At 48.1% G+C, this 22,578-nt stretch overlaps 1 protein-coding gene across 1 annotated transcript in view; it reads right to left on the reverse strand.

The window, feature by feature from the left end:
- LOC148517072 (RNA polymerase-associated protein RTF1 homolog) overlaps positions 1-22,578 on the reverse strand; it is a 134,856-nt gene that overhangs the window by 84,740 nt on the left and 27,538 nt on the right. Inside the window, exons 4-6 of the mRNA XM_088479167.1 lie at positions 19,187-19,391; positions 4,137-4,257; positions 2,075-2,186 (exon numbers count right to left, since the gene is read on the reverse strand). Coding sequence (XP_088335293.1) covers positions 2,075-2,186; positions 4,137-4,257; positions 19,187-19,391 — 438 coding nt within the window. The remainder of the gene's footprint in view (positions 1-2,074; positions 2,187-4,136; positions 4,258-19,186; positions 19,392-22,578) is intronic.

Genomic DNA, 22,578 nt, shown 5'->3' on the forward strand with positions numbered 1-22,578 from the left:
ATCTATCATCGTGTAAACATGCTGGTCAACCTAACGATAACGTCAGGTTCAGCATGTTGCCAGATGATTGATGAGCCTGCACTGAACGACTTCTCATTCAGTGTAGACTTATCACAGACATAGAAACGACTGCACGATTACAATGTCGTAATCGTGCAGTCGTTTTGAGGTCTGCTAGTGGATGGGCAGCATAAATTGTATGGATATAGAATTTCCCACTCATGCGAGAGTGAGATAGACTGCACAAGGTGCGGTAGGTGTAAAATGAACTGGAACAGCGACCATCAAAAATGTTGTAGTCCATAGTACTGGAATTTAGGGCTTTAATCCTCTTGGTTACCAAAAGATATATAAAATCAACAGGAAACAATCAGCCTCACAACAGAAAGTAATACAAGGGAGAAAAGTGGGTGAGCAGGTAAACAAATAAAAAACAGATTCTGGTAGCTTGCTCATGTTATTGTCAGTGCACAACTGAGAACTTCTCAGGAATCCATGTTAACTAAATCTTTTTTCACGAAGTATACTGTTTGCAATCTTTTTGGTAGCGTTGATGATTTTGCCATCAACCGCAGAGATCAGATTGTGCTCTTTAAACAACGGACGTGAGGCCACACTGTTCATCTCCCTTTCATCTCAGGAGGCATGGGCTTAGCCCCGTTCCCTTCTCTGATCGGCCCACCAGCTTCCATTCCCCACAAGAGGGAATGGCAAAGATTCCCCTTTGATACTAAGCACTGATAGCACCATGATGGTTAACCCACCGATGTCCATCCCTAACTTACATGTGTCCTCATACAGCTAGGCATGAGATGCCTGGAGTGAATGACCTGCGCCGAAAAAGTGTAGCGTCTTTTCACCCGAAAATTCGTCTTGGTCGCAATTTGACGCAACAAACTTCTTCACAAGACTACGCTGATTAATTTAGTATGTGACACTTGTATATCGGTGTGCAACAGTCTAATTCTATATACAAAGCACAACAGGACCTGTCATGAAAAAATGTTGCAGCCGCTGCATGGTAGCACTTCGTGTACAGATTCAGAGTCTCTTGCATTGAGCAATGTGCAGAATGAAGGACATCTGACAGAAATAATCTCCCCAGGAGCAACCACTTTACGGAGCATCCCCTCACATAGCTGAACCATAAAGAAATCAGACTGACAAACCAAACAGGAGATATGGGCCAAGTTTTGAAAATATCTTTTTTTCTTTTGTTTATTTTGACATCAGATCTGGACGGTGAGGGACCGATTCAAATGTTTTTCGCGCCCAATCTTCCACCCAAAGTGACGGTACATTGTGGTGAGATATTCTATTGTGTTGGGGTGCCCATATCTTTTCGTGCATGTCTCAGCCAAAAAGCACCACATATAGCCGTGTAAAGCAGCGAAACAAGTCCTGGTGTGAGCCCTCAAATCACTTACTTTATGCCCATTTCTGCTCGCCACCTCAGGAGACCAAGCAGAAATGTCAGTGCCTGCGGCACTCACGGCCTAACAGAGCAACAACTGAATTGCCCTGGCGGGCGCCCATCACTAACAGCAGCTGGCGAAAACAACTGAATTCCCCCTGAACCAGAAGAGACTGCGCCTCATTAACCAATGTCAACTACTTTGCAGGGACCTCCTTATATTATCTTACTAAACTTAACTATACTCCACAAGAGGCCAATTTATTGGCATTTTTTATTTCAAAGTATGGGAGCCCCAGCAGTAATTCTGGAATACCCAGCATTAGAATGGGGGGAAAACACATCATCACCAGGTATATTATGTTTTTAACTGATACACACACTAGATATGAAAGACCATAGAAAAAGAAGTCACATTCGTTGGAAACTCAACAGATTACCAGCTTCAAGATCCACTAAGGCTTCTACAACGTAGTATACAGAGCCACGAGAGACTGAAAAGCATTTGTATTTCCACAGTAAGAGGTCTAAGGTGTCCTTAACAAAATAGTGTGTTATTGTGTGAAACGCGCAGATATTCCACCTACAACAAAAAAAATACACAGACAAAATCCAATGTTAAATTAAACTATATTTTCTTAACAATTCAATGGATCATACCAGTCTTGTTCTTTCTCTTCTCCCGCTCTGCCCGCAGCTCCTCCATTGCTTGGGATTTCTTGTCCAATTTCTCATCCCTCTTTGACCGCCTCTCTTTGTTATGCGACGTTACCTTTGTGAAACAAAACAATTACCACAAGAATTCCACTGTCTCTAGCAAACTCATTTATATTTGAGAGGATATTTGTATGGCACTTGCGCATTTATTGATAAATGATATACTGAAATGGAAAAACTTGGAACATGGAATTAAATTAGTTTTTTTAAAAGGTAAAGCAGTTCTATTACTGTATTCATCATATAGAACCATTAATAAGTCTGTTTTGTATATGAAGGCCAACAGCACATGGTGTGCTACTGCCAAATGGGAGCAGCTGTCATTGCTCTTTAGTTATAGAATACAACAGCACCATTCTTTCGTTCCATCGTGTAAGTTTTCACATTTTAAACTGCAGCAACTGGGCATGTTTTCATCGGGATTTAGTTAGTTTGCCGTCGGATGGGATGCCGGCTGTTGAAATACCGGTGTCGGAAGCCCGACCTGGGACTAAACATAGGCGTGGAAATCCTGACGCCAGTTTATATCCTGACGCCGGAACCCCGACAGCCGCCATTCCGATCATAAGTACACCGGGGCACCTTAGTGGTTAGCCGCGTGAGAATGGGGGGGGGGGGGGATGATGGGTTTAAGCACCACGGAGCGGGGGTAGGGAGTGCCTACAGACCGACCTACTTCGGCAACACAGCCGGTCTAATGGTTAGCGTTACTGCCTTACAGCACTGAGGTCATGGGTTTGATTCCCACTACGGCGATAACTGTGTGAATTTGGTATATTCTCCCTGTGCTTGCATGGGTTTCCTCCGGGTGCTTCGATTTCCTCCCGCACTCCAAAAATATACTGGTAGGTTCATTGACTCCCCAGAGAATTACCCCTAGTGTGTATGTATGTGAGCATGTGGTAGGGAATATAGATTGTAAGCTCCACTGGGACAGATGTGAATGGTAAGATTTTCTCTGTAAAGCGCTGCAGAAGGTGTGCGCACTATATAAATAACTAGTAATAATTACTCATATGGTTGCATAGTGATGGGGGCACATAACATGGCAAACTCATCAGGACAGGTTGCTCAAGATCCAGGTCCACTTAATAGGACACCACCTTTGATACAGTTGTCAGATTGCGTTCAATAACCAATTCTCTTTAAATGGATGTACTATGGAAAGTCTGTTCCCAAACTCTGTCCTCAAGGCACCCTAATACTCTATGTTTTAAGTATATCCATGCTTGCCCATAGGTGACTTAATTAGCACCTCAGTTAATTTGATTTAACCACCTGTGCTCAACAATGGATCTCTCTAAAACCAGAATCGTTGTGGTGCCTTGAGGACCGCGTTTGGGAACCTCTAGTCTAGTTGTGTTTAAAGATGCTGAATAAAATGCTTGACATAGTAAATTTATTTAATCTGATTTTGCTATGAACAGCACTTTTGTATCATCCTTGTAGCACTGCACTACACCAAGTTATGATCAGCCCAATACGTAGAGTCTTTCTTTGGTCATTGAAGTGTGTGTGTGTGTGTGTGTGTGTGTGTGTGTGTGTGTGTGTGTGTGTGTGTGTGTGTGTGTGTGTGTGTGTGTGTGTGTGTGTGTGTGTGTGTCAATTCAAAATCAATGTCCACAATGTGCCATTCCAGAGCGGTTCGCGACATGGCTAGTTTTTCCTCAAATCTCATAGAGGAGCACAGAATAACTAGTGATGTTGCAAGTGGCGGATATGTGCGCAGCCAAACATTGCCTGTGTACTTAATACAGGGGTAATTCAATTACCAGCAATGTGCAGATGGGACACTAAATACGGCAACCAGTATTGTAGATTTTCCTGCGCACCTCTATGTAATGCAAGGAGAAGTCTGCTATGTTGGTGGTCGCCAGGTGCCATGGAAACGCTTACAACACCAGCACCTCACATCCGTCATCACTTATTGAATACCTCAGTTATAGTATTAAAGGATAACTGGAGAGGGATTGAGAATAGGAGCAAAAGCAAACCAGATTAGTACCTGTGCCTGAGATTCCAGGATCTGCGTCTGCTTTTTCTTCTCCTGTTCCTCATCATGTTTTTTCTTTTTTTCTTTCTTTTCTTTCCGTTTTGCAGTTTTCAGTTTTTTCTTAATATCAAAACTAAAAAAAGACAATTAGACATGGTCAGCCTGGCTATGCACCAATTAGCCATTCTGGAGGATTTTATCACACAATTGTAATGGCAAAAATGAAAAAACAAATCTGAGACAACATTTAAAAAAAGAAAAGAATCAGCAATACTTAAATGAATTTCTCTTGGATGAAAAAAATTAAACTGAAACTAAAAGGAGAAAAAAAACCGACAACACAAAAATACCGCACTGCATTATGCAATTTTGAATTATTACACCATTTTCAATTAGCATACTAATTTTTCAATGCTCAGAAAGGAAAGTGTCAAATGCCATAGAGCTTATATAGAGGATTACAAAATATAACAATTTAAAAAAAGATAGAAAGCGGTCTATTTGTGCTCTCTGTTCAGATTTTGGAAAAGCATACAGGCCCAAAATATCATAGATACTGGAGGAAAAAAAGATCTAGGAGAGGAAACTCCAATAGAACAGTCAAGGCGTACACCAGAAAAGCTCTTGGATCTCTCGTGTCAGTAGCAATAGGGAGTCAGCATGTGATTGTGAAGCAACGCCATCTGGTACGGATGACCCCAACGACCTACTAACATGAGAAACACCTTTGGGTGCAGAGCCAATCCCTCAAAGTGTACATCTTGGCGAATGAGAAAGTCAGCCTCCCAGTTTTGGACTCCAGGGATGTGAACCGCTGAAAGCGCCGGAAGGTAGCGTTCAGCCCGACCTCATGGCAGTTTCTGCAGGAAACTGTGCACTGAGAATTGGCACTCCTTCCTTAGAGGACTTAGTAGCATGGCCCTTGAAAGACATATCAAATGAAAACCAGAGGGTAATCCCTAAACACAATGTATAACCAGGGGCACAGTGTGTGTGTGTATATAGGGGAGAGGCAAAGAATGTCCGGATACCACAAATGAATAAATGAGTGGTGTAATGCAAGTAAATCAGTAAAAGAGAAAGTGAAAGACAGACAGAAAAGAAAAACAACTACACAGAACAAAAGAACTCATAAGAGGGACTTAGGGGCCTATTTATTAACATTATTTTTACTAAAATAAATGGAAAAAGGTTTTCACACCCTTTTCACATTATTTTAGTATCACATACATTTACTAAAGGGAAATTGGAGTAGAATTCGTAAAATTCAACAACAAATCCTAACTGACATTTTTAGTAATTAGATTGCATTTCCCATTACAATTATGGGAAATGCAATCTGGCCAGATTTACTAAAAATAAAATGTGAAAAAAGCCCTGTGATAAGAACGCCACCTGGAGATGGCGTTATCCAGGGTTTCCCCCGGTTCCCCAACTACTGCTTTGCTCTAACAGACAAAGCAGAGGCCCCAGTTTTCAGCTGTGTGGTCTAAATAGACAAGCTGATCACTGCAAAAAAAAATTAAAAAATTTAACTGCCGGCCGACATGACACAGCAGTGAGGACGTTTAGGACACTCCCACCATCCACTTAGAATTAAAAAAAAAAAAAAAAATCAAAAAGAAAAGAAAAATGAGAGTTATGGTCTTTCTTCGAGGTCCATAGGGTCAACAGTGATACCATGGGGATAATGTGGATGGAGGAATCCAGGCACCAAACAGTTAAAGCTTTCAGCTCCCAGGATGCCTCTGGTTCTACTGCACATATACCCCACCCCTAGCCACAAGCATTCAGTTTTGTAAACAAGCCCAAGGCAGGAGAAGGAAAGAGGGGAAGGAAGAACAATCGTACACCAGAAACTCTCATACAAGATGAGGGAATCAGTGACTGAAGGAAAACTTACCCAATGCAGCCAGGTGAGTCAGGGTGGGCTCCCTGTGGAACCCCAAAGAAAAAAAAAAAAAAGTTCTCAATGGTAAGTCTACCATAACTCTGATTTTTTTTTTTCAGGATCAATAGGGATCCACAGGGATACCATGGGGATGTCCTAAAGCAGTTCCTCTAAGGGAGGAGGACACTCCTGAGAAGAAAGGAGAACTCGTCGCCCAAAGGAAGCATCCTGAGAGGCAAAAAGTAGCAAAACTTGAGAAAAGTATGGACAGAAGACCACTTGGGTGCCTTGCACAATTGCTCAACAGAGGCACTACGACTAAACACCCATGATGGCCCTACAGACCAAGTAGAATGTGCTGTCACAGTGTTTGGAACAGGGAGATCAGCCTGTGTGTATACCTGAGAGATAGTCATAGGTAACCATCTAGCCAGAGTCTGTCTGTTAGCTGGCCATCCTCATTTGTGAAAACTATATAACACAAAAAGAGTATCTGATATTCTAAAAAAGTTTGTACCCTGCACATAAATAAGGAGAGCATGAACTACATCCAGGGAAACTTCACCTACAGAAAGGTCTAAAGACTGAAAAGCTGGAACCACAATCTCTTCATTAACATGAAAACGGGACATTACCTTAGGAAGGTAACCCTCCTTTGTGCGGAGAACAGCTCTATCCTGGTGAAAAATCAAAAAGGGGGAGCGATAAGAGCGCTGCCAAATCAAAGAATCTGCATGCAGAAGAGATAGCGAGGAGAAAAAGTGTCTTCACTGTCAAACATTTCAAATCTACAGAGTCCAGAGGTTCAAATGGGGGAGCTTGTAGCCCCTTGATTCCACAGTGCTACCGATGGGACAAAAAGAGGCTGAACTCTAAGAACACCCTGAAAAAAAATTCTATCATCTGCTAAAGAAGCAATCTTTCTCCGGAACCAGACTGACAGACAGAAACCTGCACTCTCAAAGTGGCCAGGCGGAGACCAATGTCCTATCCAGCCTGGAGCAAAGTCAGTACCTGGGAAACCCTAAACACCGTAAGGTCATATTTTCTGTGGGAACACCCTTAACCAAAAGAATGCCTAACTCTCTAATTGATATGGGCAGAGGAAGGCTTTCGTGCCCTAAGCATCGTTTGAATCGCAGAGTTGGAGAAACCCTTAGCTTTTAAGATGGAAGAGCCACGTTGTCAAAGACAGGCAAGGGAAGTCCGGATGAAGGCAGGGACCCTGCGCTAGCAGATCTGGCCATAGAGGAAGAGAATACGGACTGTCTATGGATACAATCCATATGTTCGTGAACCAATGACGTCTGGGCCAAGCAGGAGCCTTCCTGCTTGAATTTCGTGAGAACCCTTAGGACGAGGGAGATCGGAGGAAAGAGATACGCCAGCTTGAAGTCGCATCTGACTGCTAGTGCGTCCACAAAGGCTGCTGAGAAATCTCTAGTCCTGGACCCATACCTGGGAACCTTGTGGTTGTGACGTGATGCCATAAGGTCTGTGTCTGGTAGGCCCAATTTGTTCACCAGGAGTTGAAAAACCTCCAGGTGGAGAGACCATTCTCCGGCGTGTATGTTCTAACGGCTTAGGAAGTCCGCTTCTCAATTGAGGAGTCCAGGCATGAATATTGCAGAGATCGCTGGAAGATGATGTTCTGCCCAAATCAGAATCTGTCACTTCCCTCATGGCTGCATGACTTTGCGTGCCTCCCTGATAATTGATAGGCTACTGTTGTCGGACTGGTTCCGGACCGGCCTGTCCTGGAGCAGGTCCTGTACCACAATGAGTGCTTTGTATACTGCTCGAAGCTCCAGAATGTTTACGGGCAGATGACTTACCTGATTTGTGCATCTTCCCTAAAAGGTGTGATGACCTGTCACTGCCACCCATACGCGAAGACTGACGTCCGTGGTGAGCAGCATCCAATTTGGAATTTGCAAAGGCCTGGGATGAAAAGGAGCATACCCCACCATGTCTAAGGTGGATACCATTAATCCAAGGACCTGCATCCCTGATAGAATGGATACCCTTCGCTTGAGTATTCGCAATGATAGGGCCACAATCTTGTCCTCTGGCAGAAATATCCTTTGTGCCTGGGAATCCAAAAGTGCCCTCAGATCTACCATCTGCTGTGTTGGAGAAAGAGAGGAACTCTTCCAATTGATGATCCAGCCGTGCATCCGTAGGAAGGCAATGGTCAGTTGGAGATGGTGTTGTAAAACAGCTGGAGACTGTGCCAATATCAGGTGGTCGTCCAGATATGGTAGTATTCCGATTCCCTAACGCCTGAGGGTAGGCAGTCATAACAGCCATTATTTTGGTAAAGACCCGAGGGGCCGTTGATAGACCAAAGGGAAGTGCCTGAAATTGGTAACGTTGTTGCAGGACAGCAAACCATATAAATTGTTGGTTCGATGGCATAATAGGTACATGCAGATATGTATTCTGAATGTCCAGGGAAACCATAAAATCCACAGGCTCCATGGCCAAAATAATTGACTGAAGAGTTTCCATACGAAACTTGGGTACAAGAGGGTTTTTAGATTTAGAATAGGGCAATGACACTCACTCGGTTTCTGAACCAAACATAGATTAGAATAATAACCCCTTCCTTGCTGAAACACAGGAACCGGGATTATCACCCCTGCCTGCAGCAGGGAGTAAATGGCCTCCTGAAGAGGCAAGACCTTGATCGCATCTGATGGGGGATTTGTACAAAAAACTTCTGGAGAGGATGCCTCTGGAAAGTGAGAGCATACCCCCTGAGAGACCACTTCTCGGACCCAGGTGTCTGTTGTTGTTTGATGCCAGTAATCCGTAAATTGATGAAGTCATTATCCTGCAGCAGGGAGTAAATGGCCTCCTGTAGGGCCAAGTTAGACTCCGATGGGAGGAGTTAGTGCAAAAAACTTCTGGGAAGGATGTCTCCGAAAAGTGAGAGCTTACCCCTGAAAAAACAACTTCTCGGACACAGGCGTCTTCTGTTATTTGATGCCATTAGTCCGCAAATTGAAGAAGTCGGCCTCCCATCCTGGGATTCCCCAGGAGGAGGCCCGCCCCATCACACAGGTGGTTTGTTGTCCGGCTTAGAAGCTGGACGTCTGGCCAGCCCAGACCTCTTAGTTTGTCGCCTGGTTGTCCTTCGAAAACTAGACACCCTGGAAGAAGACTGTATTTGCTCATCCCTGGGGACGAAAGGACCGAAAAGAAAACTGCCTAGACTTTAATGTAGCTGTAGATGGCAGATCTTGAAGCTGCCAGAGTAGCTATTATCTTATCTCCCCAAAAAGTATATTTCTATAGAAAGGTAAGGATTCCAGAGCATTCTATGACACTATCAGCTTTCCAGGGCCTTAACCAAAGGACCCTACGAGCCAACACTGAGGCTGCTGATGCTTTAGAAGCTAAGAATCCCGCATCTATTGCAGCTCCTCCGAAATAGGAGGCTTCTTCCCGTATATGGGAGATACATACGTGAGCTGTTCTCTGGTAGCATCTGGTAGAAAATCCTCCAATGCCAACGTCCATTCTTCAACCGCTTTGGCTACCCAAGCCCCAGCCATAGCTGGACGAGTAACCGCTCCAGATGATGAAAATATTGCCTTAAGATATATTGCAATTTTCCTACCTGTAGGATCCTTAAGAGAAGATGCTGACGGAATAGACAACATAGAATTCCTGACTCACATGGAATTCCTGTGTCACATGAGCATCCACAGTAGGAGAGATTTCCCACTTAGTACATTCAGAAGCTGGGAAGGATACAACAATGCATATCTTTTAGTAATATAAAACAGTTTATCAGGGTTATCCCATGCCTCTTCCATAGTTCAGTGAGCTGCTCGGATTTAGGAAACCCAGCTTTTACCACCTTCTGGTGTTTAAACACTGAAGCCTTCTTACTAGGAGGTGGTTCATCATCCTGTATATCTAGGATTGATTTGACCACCCTCATCAAAGAAGGAACATCCACTGTAGAAGGGTGGTCCTCTTCTGCAGAGCTAGACCCCGAAGAAGGGCACTTAATGAAATGTAGCTTTAAATCCTAAGATCCTCCCCCCTGCAATCCTACAATTCCAGTACTTCTTTAAAAGAGTGCGGAGAGGAGTAGCAGGAACCAGGTGCAACCAAACAAACCAGTAGGGAAAACACCGGTCAAGAACCAAACACCTCGAACGACTGAGCGTGAGGGAGGTCTCGTAGTGTTCCCCAGCCTGCTTAAGAGAAAAGCCGGCCAGTCATGTTCCAACGCGTCATAAAGAACCCGCAGAGAACCGTGCGGCGTACCAAAGACGATGCGTCCAAGGAGATCTGCAGGGCTCAGCCCAACTAGCAGAGCCAGATCATCCCAGTCCCGGGAATTCGCCAAAGTAGGAAGAACCGGAAGGACAACATCCGAAAGCAATGTCGGCTGGAACCGTAACATTTGTACGGAGAACTGCTCAATCTACATAGAAGATGAGCAAATACGGAACTATGCAGAGGGAAGGCAACAGCCATAAGGAAGAACAGCTTACAAGCAACTGACTTGCAATCCATTGAACGCAATGACTCCAATGGAGCCTGTGTGAGCCCAGGAGACTTGATTAAGTTGTGATGCTGCCACTGCAAAACAGAACCAGAGTGGGACATACCTTGGCTGGGAACTTAACTCTATAGAGAGAACAAAGCCTGTGCCAGAGATGAGGGAATACCAAAGCCTTAACTAGGGCGTACACAGACCTGCTGAGAGCCCCAGCCCACGCAGGTACTACCCTGGTGGACGCAGCACCCCAGATCCTATACACGCAAGGCCCCCCGAGGGCAACTGCTCGTTACGCCACGCATGGGAGTAAACAGCAGCCAAAATACAGTAAAAACCCTGCATACAAACTCCACACTGTTTAGCGTTAATTGAACCCACGTCGCAGTGCGGCGAGGCAACAACGCCAACCAACACACTATCCGTCTTGTCAAGGTAGGGGATAAATCCTATTCAGTAGACGTACCGACTTCATCAGTTACTGTCCAACGCTATTAGTCATCATCTATGTGGACATAGAGTGGTATATAAATCTGTGGCGATTCAGAGAGGGGGTGTATCAGATATTAAACGAATACTACACTTGATCTTAGCCAAAAGATCAAGAAGCAAAGCATGTTGTCAGTTCGCTTCTGTAACATCTGACAGCAGTTGTACCTAAACCCAATCAACAGGTTGTAATTAAACCAGGTACCCAGTTGTTGGTAAATGACAACAGGGTTACACAGGCAGCTTAATACAGTAACAAGGGTACTTAGCCTTCCAGGGGACCAACACCACTGCTGCAAGGGAGAGGATTTGTGCAGAGCAGGCGAATGCAATAATCTCGGCAGATGCATGACTCATCCAGGTTCCCGCTGACTGTACCGCTGCCGGAGGGGGAGAGCTGCACTGGAAGCTTTGCCCCCTCCAATCTTCACTCTCCCAGGACATCAAGTAGCTGATCAAGTAGCTGATCCAGGCAGCCTGAGGAACGTGCACTCCTCCTGCGGTCCCACGGCGGTCACAGCGAGTCCGGAGTGCTGTGGGGTCTCCGTTGAGCACAACCCCCCCCCACCCGGCCAGCGCGCTGAACAAAGTCGCATGTTGCCGCTGCATTCCTATTGTATGCTGCTACAAGCGGCGCACAGACAATCCTAACTAGAAATAAACATAATATTACATATTAGCAGCCCTCCTACAACGTGCCCTACTCCTCAGGCACTTAAGAACACTGGAACTGTGGGATTGCAGGGGGGAGGATATTAGGATTTAAAGCTACATTTCATTAAGTGCCAGCTCCAGCCCCAACCTACAATCCCATGGTCCAGGGTTCCCCAGCCTTGCTGCAAGAGAAATAAAAGGCAGTATCAACTATCAACACAGCAGCTAGCAAACAGTCACATACAATGTATATGCAATTTAATTGCAATGGGCTCTGAATCAACTACTCAAAACACAAGGTTTGGTAGGATATAGAGCACTATATAGGACATGCTCTGAAACTGGAGGTAGGTAGGTTCAGGGGAAATTTGAGGAAAACTTACTTCACAGAAAGGGTAGTGGACAAATGGAGTAGCCCCTACCACCTCTGATGGGAGGCTAAGACAGTAGAACAATTTAAACATGCATGGGATAAAGATATTCTTCAGAAGTAGTAAGGATCAATAAGGGTTGAGGTAAAAATATGTTTAAAAATAGGGCAGACTAGATGGGCCAGGTGGTTCTTATCTGCCGTCAAATTTTAGGTTTCTTTATACCTGACCCATGGGAGAGGTATACAGGGAGACTGACCCGGGAACCAACAGCTACAGCAGCGCACAGATAGTGGACCTTGAGCGTCTTATACACAGGAGGAGGAGCGTCTCATATAGAGGAGGAGCGACCCAGATGCACGAAGAGCTTTGAAGGGTCGGAGCTGCCGGGGGAAAGCCTACCTTCCCTAAGCTGCATCAGTCAGCCGGGTACGCTGGCCTCATGGCAGCAGAAGCACCTGCTGCCGACGCCCGGCGTCAGATGATAAGGCTCCAGTGGTCTAGTGGGGACGCAGACGTTCTGGGCCCTCACTGCAGCGTCTCCGGTGCCGGAAGCGAGGACTGCCGGAAGCGGCTCCCTGTATGGAAGGAATTGCCTTACCTGACAAATCTGTGTGTCTGGTTGCAGTCCAGGCCCCAGCATCGCTGCTACCATGCTCTGCCTTGACCCACCGAAATCACCAGAGTTGTTACCGGTGTAGCGGCCTGGCAGAGGTAGACGGAGTAGCAGTGTATGCGTCTTAATTCAGACGCTCAGCAGTGCTAACTTAAAAACATAGAAAATAAAATAAAAGCTTAGGACTGCCTGAGCAGTTACCTGTTACAACAGTACGTCTGAATCCTGCAGCACCAAACGAACAACTGAATGCCTATGGCCGGGGTATATGTGGAGGAGGTGGTCTGTTTGGTATATGAATCACTCCAACCACATTATACCCATGGTATCCTTGTGGATCCCTATGGAACCTGAAGTAGAAAAAAATATGAGATATGGTAAGAACTTACCCTTGTTATCTCTATTTCTACGAAGTCCATAGGGTTCCACAGGATACCTTGGGGGTATAGGTGTGACGTCAGTCGCAGGGCACCAAAGAGTTAAGCTTTCAGCCTCCCAGGATGCACTAGGTCCCCCTCCTATACCCCGCCCCCGGGCCAAGGCACCTCAGTTAGTTACCAAGCCATAGGCCGGAGGAGGAGAAGGAAGAGAGAGAACAAAGATCTGGACACATACAAGAATCACATTCTCACCAGAGGGAGACGGAAAACCAGTGACCAGAGCAAAGCCCATCTGCAGCACAGGTGCGACAGGGCGGGAGTCCTGTGGAACCCTATGGACTTCGTAGAAATAGAGATAACAAGGGTAAGTTCTTACCATATCTCATATTTTCTACTTCAGGGTCCATAGGGTATCCACAGGATACCTTGGGGATGTCCCAAAGCAGTATCCTTTAAGGGTGGGGACGCTCCTGTGCAGAAAGGAGAATCCGCCGCCCGAAGGAAGCATCCTGAGAGGCGAAGGTGTCAAACCTGTAATACCTCACGAAGGTATGGACAGAAGACCACGTAGCAGCCTTGCAGATCTGAACTGCCGAGGCACCACGTCGAGCTGCCCACGAAGGACCCACAGACCTAGTGGAATGAGCCTTCAGAGAAGGAGGGACCGGTAGGCCTTCATGAAGATAAGCTTCAGAAATAGCCATACGGATCCAGGCTGCCAAAGTTTGCTTTGAAGCAGGCCAACCCTTTTTACAGAAGCCATAGAGGACAACATAGCGTCCGACTTCCTAAACAAAGAAGTGCGGTAAACATAAGTCCTTAATGCCCGCACAACATCCAAAGAGGCCTCACCCACGGAAAGACCCGGTGAGTTAAAGGCCGGAACAACTATTTCCTCGTTAACATGAAACTGGGAAACAACTTTGGGAAGAAACTCGGGCCGAGTGCGGAGCACTGCCCTGTTCCCATGAAAAACCAAGAAAGGGGGTCTACAAGAAAGAGCCCCTAACTCAGAAACACATCTGGCTGAAGCAACGGCCAGAAGGAAAACAGTCTTAGCTGTTAGCCATTTAATATCCACTGAGCCCAGTGGTTCAAACGGCGGTCCTTGGAGAGCCCTCAGGACCACAGCCAAATCCCAAGGCGCCACAGGTGGAACAAAGGGCGGCTGAATACGGAGAACACCTTGCATAAAGGTGCGCACATCCGGGATTGTAGCAATCCTACGGTGAAACCAGATAGATAGGGCCGAAACCTGTACCTTCAAAGAAGCAAGGCGAAGCCCATGATCTAGTCCCGCTTGCAGGAAGGCGAGAATCCGAGACAGACGAAACTCCCGCGGTGCATAACCTCTCGGTCGACACCACTGGAAGACCGTATGCCACACGCGATGGTATATCCTCGCGGAAGACGGTTTCCGAGCTCGTAACATGGTACACACCACAGAGCTGGAAAACCCCCAGGACCTCAGCATGGCCGTCTCAACAGCCACGCCGCCAAAGACAGCCGAGTCAGGTCCGGGTGAAGACAAGGACCCTGAGACAGAAGGTCCGGTCGTAGCGGCAACCGCAGAGGACTGTCCACGGACAGACCCTGAAGGTCAGAGAACCAGTGCCGTCTGGGCCACGCGGGAGCTATCAACAGGAGCGTCCCTCCTTCCTGTTTGAATTTCCGGATTACCCGTGGAAGAAGGGAGACCGGAGGGAACAGGTATGCGAACCTGAACGTCCACCGGACGGACAGAGCATCCACCAGAGACGCCCCTTCGTCTCTTGTGCGAGACCCGTACACCGGCAACTTGTTGTTGTGCCGGGACGCCATGATGTCGATTTCTGGAAGACCCCACCTGTCCACCAGTAGTTGAAAAACGTCCAGGTGCAGGGACCATTCCCCTGGATGAACGTCCTGGCGACTTAGAAAGTCCGCCTCCCAATTTAGCACTCCCGGGATGAAGACCGCTGATATGGCCGGAAGATTGCGCTCCGCCCAAACCAGGATCCGAGAGACCTCTACGAGAGCCGCCCGACTGCGAGTTCCTCCTTGCCTGTTTATGTAGGCCACGGTGGTAGCATTGTCCGACTGGACCTGCACCGGGTGACCCTGGAGAAACCGCTGTGCCTGCAGGAGAGCATTGAAGACCGCACGGAGTTCCAAGATATTTATTGGAAGCTCCGCTTCTGTCGGTGTCCACCTGCCCTGGAACAAGTGTGGACCCGAAACTGCTCCCCAGCCCCGAAGACTGGCGTCCGTTGTCAACAGGACCCAATTTGGAACCCAGAACGGACGTCCCTTGTTGAGGTGGGTCGTCTTTAACCACCACGCAAGGGACAGGCGAACCTCCGGGGTGAGCACAATCGTCTGGAACTTCAGAGACTGAGGCAGCCCGTTCCACTTGGACAGGATCAGGTGCTGCAGAGGTCTGGAGTGAAACTGGGCGTATTCCACCATGTCGAACACCGACACCATGGAGCCCAGTAACCTCATCGCCGAGTGTAAGGACACCCGGCGGCTGTGCAGACAACTGCGCACCCTTGACTGTAAAGCAGAGATCTTGTCCTCCGTCACGAAGATCCTTTGCTGTCCCGAGTCCAATAAGGCTCCAAGATGCAGAATCCTCCGAGACGGGATTAGAGTGGACTTCTGCCAGTTGATTAGCCAGCCGTGCCGTTGCAGCAGTGCAAAGGTCAGGTCCAAGTGGTGTAACAGGAGCTCTGGAGATCCTGCCACCACTAACAGGTCGTCCAAGTACGGCAACATGCGGACTCCTTGCAGCCGCAGAGAAGCCGCCATGACCGCCATAGCGTCCTGTATGTCCAATGACACCATGTAGTCCCCAGGTTCCAGCGCCAGAATGATGGACCGTAGGGTCTCCATCCGAAACTTCAGGACCCGCAAAGACTTTTTGAGTGCTTTGAGGTTGAGAATCGGACGATATGACCCATTGGGTTTCTGTACCAAAAATAGATTTGAATAGAAACCCTGGCCCCTCTGGGAGAATGGAACAGGCACTATAACTCCAGCCTGGAGCATAGTGTGCAATACCTTCCGCAGCTCCGTAGCCTTGTTCCGGTCTGATGGTAGACCCGTGGTGAAGAATCGAGCCGGGGGTCTGTGCCGGAAGGAGAGGGCGTACCCGTGAGAGACCACCACCAGAACCCAAGTGTCTGTCGTAGTGAACGACCAACACCGGGAGAACTGCAGCAGGCGGCCTCCCACCCTGGGATCCCCCAAGGGGAGACCCGGACCGTCAGGCCGCAGGCTTGTCATCTGGCTTGGGGGCCGGACGTCTGGTACTCCATGCCTGTTTCCGGGGCTTGACCGATTTCTTAGGGCCAGCCTGTCGAGGAAACGACTGTGGTTTGGGCCTGCCCTGGGCCCTAGATGACCGAAAGGACGATGGTCCAGAACCAGAAGGAGCAGCGGCCGACGGGAGACAAGCAGATTTGGCTGCCGCCAGCGTGGCCACAATCTTATCCAGATTCGGACCGAAGAGAACTTCTCCGGTAAACGGCAACGCTTCCAGACCTTTCTTGGATCTGCGTCCGCCTTCCAGGATCGCAGCCACAAGGTGCGACGAGCAGCTACCGCTGCTGAAGAAATTCTAGACACCAGAGTACTAATGTCTAGAGCCGCCTCGTTGATGTAGGTGGCCGAATCACGGAGATTGCCAATCAACTCCGCCTGTTCGGCCGGACAGTCGGATTCAAAAGAAGCCTCTAATGAATCCGCCCAGCGCTCCATCGCTCTGGCAACCCAGCAAATGGCCATAGCCGGCCGTGCTGCCCCCCCTGCAAGGGAATAAGCGGACTTCAGGCAGATTTCTACCTTGCGGTCCGTAGCATCCTTAAGGGAGGACATGGATGGCATCGGCAATGTGGCACTACGGACAAGACGGGTCACGTGAGAATCCACCTGTGGAGGGGATTCACACTTAGCAAAATAATTATCCGCGAACGGATAAGCCACCGCCAGGCGTCTCTGCGGCTGGTATCTTTTGCCAGGTTGTTTCCACGCCTCCTCTAAATGGTCCACCAACTGACCCGAAAGAGGAAAGACTGTGGCATCGCCCTTCACATCTTTGAAAAAGGCATACTTAGATTTAGCCGCTGGGGGAACTTCGTCCTCAATCACCAAGGCTGTGCGGACCGCCCGAATAAGTCCAGGAATATATACCTTGGACTTTGCATCAGCGTCCTTACTGTGGAGAGGTTCCTGATCGTAAGGATCCAGAATCTCCCCATCATCAGACGTCCCTTCGTCATCCTCATAAGGAGCGGACAGAGACGCCACCGGCCTTTTATGAGGCCGCATCACAGACTCCCCTTGCAACACATCCGACAAGTGCTGTACAGAACTCGTCAGGGAGTTAACCCACGCTGGCTCCTGAGAACCCGGGAGCGGGGAAATAGGGAGACTGTGGGGTAACACCAATTGTCGTGGGAACCCCTGCATGGGTGACGACACCACAGACTGCTGGGACAAACCCATCGGAGTAAACGCGGGCTGCGGAGCTAACTGGCCCACTAAAGCTGTTAACGCCTGAGCGAAACAAGCCCAGGGCGGCTCCTGTACCGGTGCTGTAACCGTAATAGGCCGCGCCATGGACAAACACTGCCGGCAAAGGCCCTCCGCGCTACCCTCCCCCTCCGCTAACGGTACTTTGCACGTGGTACACTGTAGCCGGAGGGGAAAATCACTTTCAGACATGATGGCACCACGTATGTGACCTCTCTCACCAATTAAGTATTAAATAGGCGAGAGACCACCCTGCAGCACCGCACGGGCTTTAGCAGAAAGAACAGGGACAGTAATAAAGCTGACAGTTTAGAGAAGAAAAGTTACAGGCAGCGCTAGCACAGTCACATACAATGCAGAGAAATAACAATTCCTGCACTAACAGCGCTGATCACTCAACTACACAGACACAGGGCCTGGTAGGACACAGCGCTGCATACACAGACCTGAGCCACAGCGGAGGAGAGGTATGCGGGGGGACCCAGACCACGATGCTTCCTTCCAGACTTCCAGCAGCGTTCACCATGCGTTGCAGAGAAGATGGCCGCCGAGGAGCAGAGAGAAGCTGGCCTGGGGGAGGAGCGCTGACACAGGACCAGTCAGCACAGTGCAGAGAGGGCTGTGTGCAGCGGGGGAGGCGCCGGCTGTGAGACAGGGAAGGCGCGCTCCCCTGGCATGCATTTAACCCCTGGGACGCCGCAGCGCTACCGCTCTGCTGCGGTCCGCTGTCCCAGGGGGTAGTGGAAGCGCAGGTTGGTCGCCTGGCTACACGCTGCAGCCAGTCCCCAGGGAGCCCCCTGCCTGGGGACTTAGGACCATGTGATCAGCGGGGACCCACCGCGGGACCCCGCTGCTTACCTCTGTCCCCCTTGAATCCGGCCATGGTCCGGAGCATCTGGGGTCACCGCTAGCTGTGACCCCAGACGCCCACCAGCATCCCCGGATCAGTACCGGCGTTCTGGTACCGGCGGGGTGTAGGGAAGACAGCATGGACGTCAGGACTGACTGTCCATGCTGTTCATCCAGATGTGCAGCCACAGCTGCATGAAGAAAAAGCTTCAGGGGCTCTTCTAGCCCCCACTCCAACAGGTGCACCCGACTCCGGCCGGGCACCAAACTAAACTGAGGTGCCTTGGCCCGGGGGCGGGGTATAGGAGGGGGACCTAGTGCATCCTGGGAGGCTGAAAGCTTAACTCTTTGGTGCCCTGCGACTGACGTCACACCTATACCCCCAAGGTATCCTGTGGATACCCTATGGACCCTGAAGTAGAAATGAGAGGCTTCTTAGCAGAAACCTCCCTGTGCTTTGCCCTGTCTAGGGCACCAAACTAAAACTTATGTCGGTCCTCATGGGGCGGGGTATAGGGAACCTGTTCTACTGGGAGAGAAAAATTCACTGTTTGGTGCCCAGGTTCTGCTCTATACCCACAGTCATCATCCCAGTGTCCCCCATGGCTGAAGGGAGAAACATGCAATAGGTATAAATGAACTGTTATCAATGTTCAAAGGAAATGTCTAAATATTGATACACGTCTGTAAAGATCTAATCCTCTGTATCAGGCACATATAGATTGTTTGCTTTAATGACCTAATATTTTCTACATTAACATTTAATATATCAACTTACCGTCTCTTAAGCACTTCTCGCTTTTCTATCCGGTTAAAGAGCTCTTGCTCCCTCTCCTTTTCAGTCATCTGCTCGAGACGAGCCCGGTCTTCTTCATCTCCCATATAATCATCCCCATATCCATCACAAAACTCCTCCTCTTCTGTTGAGCTCTCAGAATCGGAGCTGGATGAGGAGCTGTTACTGTCCGAGTCAGAAACCTCACCTGGGAGCACAAGACACTCCAGTTGTGGAGGAAATAGACACATCTAGGAGCATTATTTAAATTAAAACACTACTCCTCTTTAGATTAAAATACTGAAGACACTAATGGGGGTATTTGTTTTATGATTATCTAATGCATATTAGGAATGGAGGTTTCTACATTATGTGCCCTAACATTTAAGTGTTAATGCTCTAGTGTAAAATATATTGTAGATTCTGTACTGGATGATTTTGATACTATTCTGTACGGAGTATATTATTCTCTTTTTGCATATACTTATATAATATGGTTATTTGTACTGTAAAGGTTTTTCTTTTCTGCTATGCTCTGCAGTTTGCGTATGCTATTTATATTAGGTGTTCTATATTCACTGGATGGATAAGCTTTACGACTTAGATGTGTGAGAATTGTGGGTTTTTTTTATTATTGTTATATTGTATTGTTTAATTGGAAAATATTTTCAATAAAAAATACTCGCTCAATTTTTTAAAAAAAGGGGCGATTGTTTTCGATGCTGCGATTATTAATGGGCGCCCAATGCAGTTGAAGGGAAGCGGTCATCACTATTGGAGACTGAAGCAGGACGGAGTGGTGCGGGGGGCGGTGGTTAGATGTGATTGGACAGGAGTAGGCAGTGGGCTGGGCTGCCTGTTTTGACGCTGCGGCTGGAGGAGCTGAGGGAACGGCTGCGGTGCTGGAGCTCTGTAGTAAAGGTAAGTAAATTTAGCTCCCGTGGAAACTATAGGGAGGGGGGTTGGAAACAGCCATTAGTGGCACTGTCTGTATACTAACTATAGGGAAGGGAAACTGCTATGAGTGGTACTGGCACTGTATACTAACTATAGGGGGGGGAGAAACAGCTATGAGTGGCACTGGCAATATACTAAGTATAGGGAGGGGATAGGGGGGGGGGACGGACAGCTATGAGTGGCACTGGCAATATACTAAGTATAGGGAGGGGATTGGGGGGGGACAGCTATGAGTGGCACTGGCAATATACTAAGTATAGGGAGGGGATTGGGGGGGGCAGCTATGAGTGGCACAGGCAATATACTAAGTATAGGGAGGGGATTGGGGGGACAGCTATGAGTGGCACTGGCAATATACTAAGTATAGGGAGGGGATTGGGGGGGGACAGCTATGAGTGGCACTGGCTATATACTAAGTATAGGGAGGGGATTGGGGGGGACAGCTATGAGTGGCACTGGCTGTATACTAAGTATAGGGAGGGGATTGGGGGGGGACAGCTGTGAGTGGCACTGGCTGTATACTAAGTATAGGGAAGGGAAACAGCTATGAGTGGTACTGGCACTGTATACTAACTATAGGGGGGGGGGAGAAACAGCTATGAGTGGCACTGGCAATATACTAAGTATAGGGAGGGGATTGGGGGGGGGGACAGCTATGAGTGGCACTGGCAATATACTAAGTATAGGGAGGGGATTGGGGGGGGACAGCTATGAGTGGCACTGGCAATATACTAAGTATAGGGAGGGGATTGGGGGGACAGCTATGAGTGGCACTGGCAATATACTAAGTATAGGGAGGGGATTGGGGGGGGACAGCTATGAGTGGCACTGGCTGTATACTAAGTATAGGGAGGGGACAGCTATGAGTGGCACTGGCTGTATACTAAGTACAGGGAAGGGAAACAGCTATGAGTGGTACTGGCACTGAATACTAACTATAGGGGGGGGGGGAGAAACAGCTATGAGTGGCACTGGCAATATACTAAGTATAGGGAGGGGATTGGGGGGGGGACGGACAGCTATGAGTGGCACTGGCAATATACTAAGTATAGGGAGGGGATTGGGGGGGGACAGCTATGAGTGGCACTGGCAATATACTAAGTATAGGGAGGGGATTGGGGGGGGCAGCTATGAGTGGCACTGGCAATATACTAAGTATAGGGAGGGGATTGGGGGGACAGCTATGAGTGGCACTGGCTGTATACTAAGTATAGGGAGGGGATTGGGGGGGGACAGCTATGAGTGGCACTGGCAATATACTAAGTATAGGGAGGGGATTGGGGGGGAGGACAGCTATGAGTGGCACTGTCTGTATACTAAGTATAGGGAGGGGATTGGGGGGGAGGGGGAACAGCTATGAGTGGCACTGGCTGTATACTAAGTATAGGGAGGGGATTGGGGGGACAGCTATGAGTGGCACTGGCTGCATACTAAGTATAGGGAGGGGATTGGGGGGGAGGGGGAACAGCTACGAGTGGCACTGGCAATATACTAAGTATAGGGAGGGGATTGGGGGGGGACAGATATGAGTGGCACTGGCAATATACTAAGTATAGGGAGGGGACTGGGGGGGAGGGAGAACAGCTACAAGTGGCACTGGCTGTATACTAACTATAGGGGAAAAAAAAAAAGTTTAAATCACAGCGATCCATAAACAAAGTTATGGCCACATTCTTCTGGGATTGTGGAGGTGTTATTCTCATCGATTACTTGTAACCAAGCCAATCAACAATGATCGATACATTATTACACTGAAGCTGAAAGAAGCCATCCGCAAAAAAAGGTCAATAATTCCACTGTCACATGTCATCTAAGACCACGACAATGCCAGACCTCACACCTCGATGGCAACATCAGCAGCCATTGCCAGAATAGGGTGGGCAATAATGCCACATCCACCATAGAGTCCTGATTTGGCCCCTTCTGACTTTCATCTGGTTGGTCCTCTCAAATACTGTCTCCGGGGTCAACATTTTGAAGACAGAGGTTGTTAAAATCGTCATACGTTCCGGGGTCAAACACCAACCACTGGAATTTTTCCAAAGTGGATTCACAGCTTGGGTTGAGAGGTGAAAATGTTTCAGGGCAGATGGTGAATATTTTGAGTAGAATCATTATGTTACTAAGACTTCATAGTATTTTACTGCAAATTTTCAAATCTGTATCTATAATAAAATTTTAGTTGTGAGCATTTAGGCATTGCTTTTTGAACAACCCTTGTGTAAGGGGGCAAACATGCTGGTCATCCCGACGATAACATCAGGTTCAGCATGTTACCAGACGATTGACGAGCCTGCACTGAATGACTGCTCGTTCAGTGTAGGCATATAACATAGAAACGTCAGCACGATTACAAGGTCGTAATCGTGCTATCGTTTCTATGTTGTGTAGTGGATGGGCAGCATAAGTCTTTGCTGTCTGTTGTGACAGACGTTCAG

The sequence above is a fragment of the Taudactylus pleione genome, unplaced genomic scaffold (assembly GCF_031769625.1).
Source record: "Taudactylus pleione unplaced genomic scaffold, aTauple2 ptg000227l, whole genome shotgun sequence".
Classification (NCBI taxonomy): domain Eukaryota; kingdom Metazoa; phylum Chordata; class Amphibia; order Anura; family Myobatrachidae; genus Taudactylus; species Taudactylus pleione.